The sequence below is a fragment of the Fistularia commersonii genome, chromosome 14, assembly GCF_037954325.1.
Source record: "Fistularia commersonii isolate RoL2024-O1a breed Wild chromosome 14, RoL_Fcom_v1.0, whole genome shotgun sequence".
In the NCBI taxonomy this organism is placed as follows: Eukaryota; Metazoa; Chordata; class Actinopteri; order Syngnathiformes; family Fistulariidae; genus Fistularia; species Fistularia commersonii.
In genome coordinates this window covers 3,465,001-3,470,935 of record NC_141297.1, presented here as the reverse complement: position 1 = coordinate 3,470,935, position 5,935 = coordinate 3,465,001, and the positions used below count along the sequence as shown (strand labels likewise).

The 5,935-nt window shown below is 48.6% G+C and overlaps 1 protein-coding gene across 1 annotated transcript in view; it reads right to left on the bottom strand.

Moving 5' to 3' along the window:
- Positions 1-293: 293 nt before the first annotated feature.
- Positions 294-5,935, bottom strand: part of itpr3 (inositol 1,4,5-trisphosphate receptor, type 3) — a 40,624-nt gene continuing 34,982 nt past the window's right edge. The window contains exons 48-60 of the mRNA XM_086159002.1: positions 5,881-5,935; positions 5,540-5,650; positions 4,698-4,890; positions 3,970-4,089; positions 3,700-3,875; positions 3,460-3,624; positions 2,919-3,105; positions 2,591-2,704; positions 2,277-2,395; positions 2,041-2,206; positions 1,628-1,788; positions 1,297-1,458; positions 294-816 (exon numbers count right to left, since the gene is read on the bottom strand). The exon at positions 5,881-5,935 is cut by the window's right edge and continues 29 nt beyond it. Of these exons, the coding sequence (XP_086015128.1) occupies positions 700-816; positions 1,297-1,458; positions 1,628-1,788; positions 2,041-2,206; positions 2,277-2,395; positions 2,591-2,704; positions 2,919-3,105; positions 3,460-3,624; positions 3,700-3,875; positions 3,970-4,089; positions 4,698-4,890; positions 5,540-5,650; positions 5,881-5,935 (1,846 nt within the window). The 3' untranslated portion in view covers positions 294-699. The remainder of the gene's footprint in view (positions 817-1,296; positions 1,459-1,627; positions 1,789-2,040; positions 2,207-2,276; positions 2,396-2,590; positions 2,705-2,918; positions 3,106-3,459; positions 3,625-3,699; positions 3,876-3,969; positions 4,090-4,697; positions 4,891-5,539; positions 5,651-5,880) is intronic.

The following is a 5,935-nucleotide window of genomic DNA, read 5'->3' as shown; positions in this document are numbered from 1 at the left end:
TGCATGTGCACACACAGTACACACATATACACGAACATGCACACACACACACAAATCACACACACATACATTACACACAACACACACAAACAAAATAACATGTATGCACACGTTATACACATTATACACACACAAACAAATCCACACACACACACACACACACACACACACACACACACACACAAGAACATGGAGTAACATTAACACACACTTGGATCTAGCATGTTTGTGAGGACCTTTCCAACCCAGTCAAGATGATGAAACAGCAAAACAAAAGATATCAAATTAAATCATTTTTTTCAGTTCCTTATTTTTGTTTTATTCAAACAGGAAGCGGGTTCTCTGTCTGGTGTGTGTGTGAGTGTGTGGTTGGGTGGGGGCTGGATCAGGGTCAAAACACACAATTAGCATTCAACCTTTATCACACAGAAGTGTTTAAATATGAGGAGTCTGGTTCGTCCCGGCAGCGAAGGCGCCGCCGCCGCCGCCGTCGTCTGGACGTCTCCCAAGGTTTTTCATCTCTTTCAAGACGCCAGTTTTTGATCTCTGATCAGTAAAATAATTTAAAGTTCCCTCAGAGTGCCGGCGTATCCGCTCCAGGTTTAGGAAAAAAAAAAACGAGAAATAAAAAGGAGTAAAATGAGAAGGGAACCCCACGCCGGGTTCTAGTCGGTTCTATTGTTTCCTACGAGGGAACCTTCAGGGTTTGTAGATCTGGTGGTTTCCCCCGGCGGCGCTGGGCGGCAGCGTCGCACTGCCGCCCTGCTGGACGTCGACGAAGCCCATCCTCTGCCTCCTCTTCCTCTGCTCCGTCATCTGAAGACACAACAAACAGATCGAAGATGAAAGGGAGCGGGCCCTTTGATGCTTTCCTGATGCTTTGACCGATGTTTTTCCTCTTTTTAAATCTTTATTATATGTTTAATATTGTTGAATTTTGTTTGTTTAATATGTGATGGTTTGTTGTTGATTTTCAATATCACTTTTACCGTAGTTTGATTGATGTTTTTTGATGTCAGATTAATGTGTTTGATGTTTGACTGATGTCTGTTTGATGCTTTGTTTGATGTTTGATGAGGGATTTTCCGTGTGACGATATTTGGGAATCAAATGGATGAAGATGAGGGTTCGAGCCAATTCGTCTCCACGACTTGCGTGACCTTGAACATGTGAAGGTCATGTGACATTGTTTCTCTGTCTAACTTTGATCCTTTTCTCTTTCCAGGAAGTCTCTAGCTGTGATGCGTTCACTGCGTCAGGGAAAGTTGGGAAAAATGTGCGTCTGCGTTGCCGAACCTGTTCCTTCAGCTCCGTCAGCTGCGACGTCAGCGTCAACACCACCTTCATCGTGGACGCCAGCTTGTCCTGCAGCATCCTCATCTCGTTCTGCTCTCCGTCGCCGTCGGTGACCACCAGGGACATGGCTTGCATCCGCGGGAACCAGTCCAGGTTGTTATTCTGGAGCAGAGCAAGGAGGTGAACATGGAGACTCTCCTGCTGGAATCCAACCAGGGACCTTCTGGCTGTGAGGCAGAAGCGCAAACCGCCGCGTTGCCACGCCGACCAGTTTTACCCGGACATAACTCGAATGGACTGAGAACTTTTCCTGAGCTTCTCCACCTCCTACCTTGATCATGTGGGCCACGTAGCTCTCGGGCCCGGTGTAGTCCGTCTTGTTCTTCTCCCGCACCAGAACGATGAAGTACAGGTAGTTCCAGATGTTGTGCTCCAGCTTGATGTGTTCCTCGAAGGACACCGTCTTGTTGTCGAACTTGTCCCTCTCCAGGCCTGCAGGGGGCGCCATACTTATGTGAGTCAGGGGGTCGTCGGCACCTCACTGGGTCCGGAGATCGATTGGTTGGAGGTAGCGTGTTACCATGGTTACCACTCTTGCACTATGCCAGAGGTATGCTAGAGTATGAGCATACTTGTTTGGGGGCGGCGCCAATCTTGGCATGGATTTATGAAACCAGGCTGGTCTACATTCTGTTTCTAGTGCCGGTTCTAGACTACCGCTTCTGGTTCCGCTTCTGTTCTCACCACAGATGAAGCAGGTCGTCTTCAGGATCTCCTCCTTCTTCTGCTTCTCGCTCCTCAGGTCGGCGAAGGTGTCAATGATGACGCCGAAGATCAGGTTGAGGACGATGATGATGACGATGAAGTAGAAGAGCAGGTCGTAGACGACCCGGGCGGGGAACAGGGGCTCCTGCACGCACACACTCAACTTTCAGACGCTCATACTACAGGTGATCTAAGAAGGTAGAACTTTCCATTACGTTCTTGGAGGGTTGCCTTAGAACATCTCCAACTCCGCCCCCGTTCCGCAGGCCGTGGTTCAGAACCGTCACGATGCACATCAGCAGGGTGTCGCAGGCACGTTCCGTCGTCGCCGCCTCTGTAACACACGGGAAGGTCTCATTTTTCCCAACCGGAGCCGGTAACACCCGAACTCATCATGATAAACGTTCTCCGAAGTTTGCCTGGAACCAGAACTCTGGTTCCCGGAGACAGACCCCATCTGGGGTTGATACATCAGACCTGCGGGACAAGAAGTTTCCGATGGTCCGCACTGGATCAAGAGGTTTGTTACCGTCATCGACGGCAACGGTGGTGGTGGTGGAGGCGGCGCTGTTCTCCGCCTCACAGCTGATGCCCTCGGCAGAACACGAGTTCAGGAAGTCCCGGGAGGCTTCACTCTGGGAGACTGAGAGAGAACTCTGTTGCAGAACAGAACCTGGACCAGGACTGGAGGACCCTGCACCTCCTCCACCCCGTTCTAATTCTAACTTCTCCCGCTCTGGAAACATTTGGCATCAAGCTAATGGTCTGCTAGCAAGGATCCAGAGTGACGATGCGATGTTATCGGTCAAACGCCAGCCGCTAGGACGGAAATGCCGAGAACCCGCAACTGGCCGTACCTTCGATCTGCGGCAGCGGGTCGACCTCCATGATGAAGTCCTCCTTCAGGCAGAGGAAGCCGACGATGGAGAAGAGGTAGACGAGGATGAGGGCGAGCAGCGCCGTCAGCAGGATGGAGCGCCCGTTGCGCGTCACGCTTTTGATCACGTTGAAGAGCGTCTCCTCGCGGTAGATCAGGTCAAAGAGCTGAAGACACACAGCGGTTCTGTAGTCTCAGAAGCTAACGCCAACGGCATGCTAGGGAACGAGGCGAGGGAACCTAAGACGCTAACCGTAGCTAACTTCTAGAGCACGGCTAGCGGATTTGTCCTAATTTAATATCTTTGTGATAAAAGACCTAACTGAGTAGCATTTAGGTTGTTGCAGTCATTACATTTCTTGCTAATGGCTAATTTCTCCCTCCATCTAGTTGCAATGTAGCTGCTAATTCCCATTCAATGCTAAATATCTAGCGTGTTCACTAAAGCTTTGGTAACGTCCCACAGCACGAGGCTGGTAAAACAAAGCTAGCTGTTAACAACGAGGGAGGTGAAGACTTACCAGAATGCTGTAGAAGAGCTCGTGCACAAAGAGACCTAGCGTGGAGGTCAGGACGTAGGCCAGGTGGTAGAGGAACTCCACGTCCATCACCATGGCCTTGTAGCCCATGATGAAGGTCCCGTTGTTCCCCACGAAACTCACCACGAACACCACCTTGTTGATGAGCTGGAGAAGGAGGCGAGGAGTAAGTCGACCGCGACCGGCGTGAAGGTACCACAAGAACGTGCGGCGGAGGGGTACGTTGAGGGATCCCAGCAGGATGAGCGTGTTGCCGATGCCCAGGTGGTAGATGGAGCGCAGGATCAGGGCCAGAGTCAGAGGCTGGAGGCCGTAACGCTGCGAGAACAAGCCCAGGACCGACAGGCCCGTCAGGACCCAGAAGAGCATCAGCAGCAGGGAGTCGTCGATGGCGCCGGCTGTTAGGACGCGGAAGACGTCAGTCACCTCCGCTCCGGAGGTCACGGCGCAGTACCCCGGATGGCCACCGGGTGGCGCTGTTTCACCGCTCACCTTGTCCGGAGGCGTACGGGTAGAAGAAGGCGATGATGAGGTTGATGAAGACGGCCAGATTGAAGGAGATCGTTCCCCACAGAGTCATTCTCCTGGAGAACCAGTACAGCAGGGGCATGCCTGGAACACACACACACACACACACACACATAAATTTTTAAATGAAACAATTTCTCATTCTATTCATATTATTTCACAGCGACTTGTATGTATGTGTGTGTCCTTATGTATGAGTGTTTGTACGTGTGTGTTTGTGTCAGTTATCGTGTGAAGGTGTGTGTGTCAATGTGAATGGGTTTGTCTTGCGTGTTTGTGTGTGCTTGTGTGTTAGTTATGGGTGTTATGGGTGTTTGTCTGAGCAAATACACAAAAACACAAGCTATCACATAGGCATTCTGTGTGTGTGTGTGTGTGTGTGTGTTTTCCCGTTTTCCCCTTTGTGGGTGTGTATGTCAATGTATATGGTTTGTCCTGTGTGTTTGTGTGTTAGGTGCATGTGTGTTTCTGCCCTGTGTGTGTTTGTCTGTCCATATATACTATGTATCTGTTGTGTGTGTCTGTCATGTGTGTATGTGTGTGTTTATCCCATTTGTATTTGTGCATGTAACTTAATTTGTGTGTCTATATGTGTGTGTATGTGTTGCATTGGTATTTGTGTGTGTCACTTTGTGTGTATGTCAGTGTGTGTCTATGTGTGTGTGTGTGTGTGTGTGTGTGTGCGTCCTCACTCCTCAGCTTCTTCTGCCACTCCATCTCCCCGTGCAGGAAGGAGGTTTGCTGGAAGAAGTGCGTGACCTTTGACCCCTGCTCGTCCTGCTCCGTGGTGTTGAACACGCGGAACTTGGACTCCTCAGTGAGGAACTCGCAAATGGGGTGGACGGGGAACACGATCTGCTCCATGCTCCGGTCCTCGCGCACGATCTGAGCGCACAGGGAACGGCAGCAGGTCAGGAGGAGGTTGGTCCTGAGGAACATTCCCAGCTTCTCCACAACACAAGTACTACAATCCCGGGAGGAAGGGGGCACTGAGGCTCAACAGTCCACAGCCCCACCGCATATCTCTTCTCAGTATTTGAACAATAAATTTAAAAATCCAGCCATTTTGAATTAAAAAAAACAATCTAAAACTGGTGAAGTTAAATGAAAAGTACCTTCATAGTACAAATCAATAATAAACCCATTTAATTCTTTTTTTCATTTGACATTTTTATCTTGGCAGGTGAGGCACGACTTCTCCTGCCTCCCCTGACTGCGTGTCATATTATGAAGTCATATTAATATTACCTGCAGTTGTACTAAAACTGGTAGTCATATTAGTGTTAGTTGCAGTCGTAATACTACACATAGCAGTACTCCTATTGACATTACTTGCAGTAGTAATACTACATGTAGTAGTAGAAGTAGATGAGCAGTAATATTGCGAACAGTGGGGTCATTGAGATTATAATATAATGAGTGTTTTACAAGAATTATTAGTATTAATTCATTTATTAGATGAGTGGAGATCTAGTACTAGAAGTAGTAGTAGTAGTAGTAGTAGTAGTACTAGTAGTAGTACTGTTAGTAGTACCTCTATCTGAGCTGTCAGCTGGTCGTAGTATTCCAGAGGATCCTGTTCCACAACGTCAGCCGGAACTGAAGATTTTAGCATCTGGGAGAGCGGACGGTTGTTCAGGTTCAACTGAACACACACACACACACACACACACACACACACACACACACACACACACACACACACACACACACACACACACACACACACACACAATCAGATTCATATTTAAGTCCCCTCATGTTGATCTTTTTATTTTGACTTTTCAACACAAATGCTTATCAGAAACAAACCAAAAAATCAATAGCTAATTGATAACTAATCAATAAGAGCTGATGAAGAGTTCTGTCTGTTACCATGGAGGAGATTCCTTCCTCTCCCTCCTGGCTCTTCTTCAGAGGCTTCAGCATC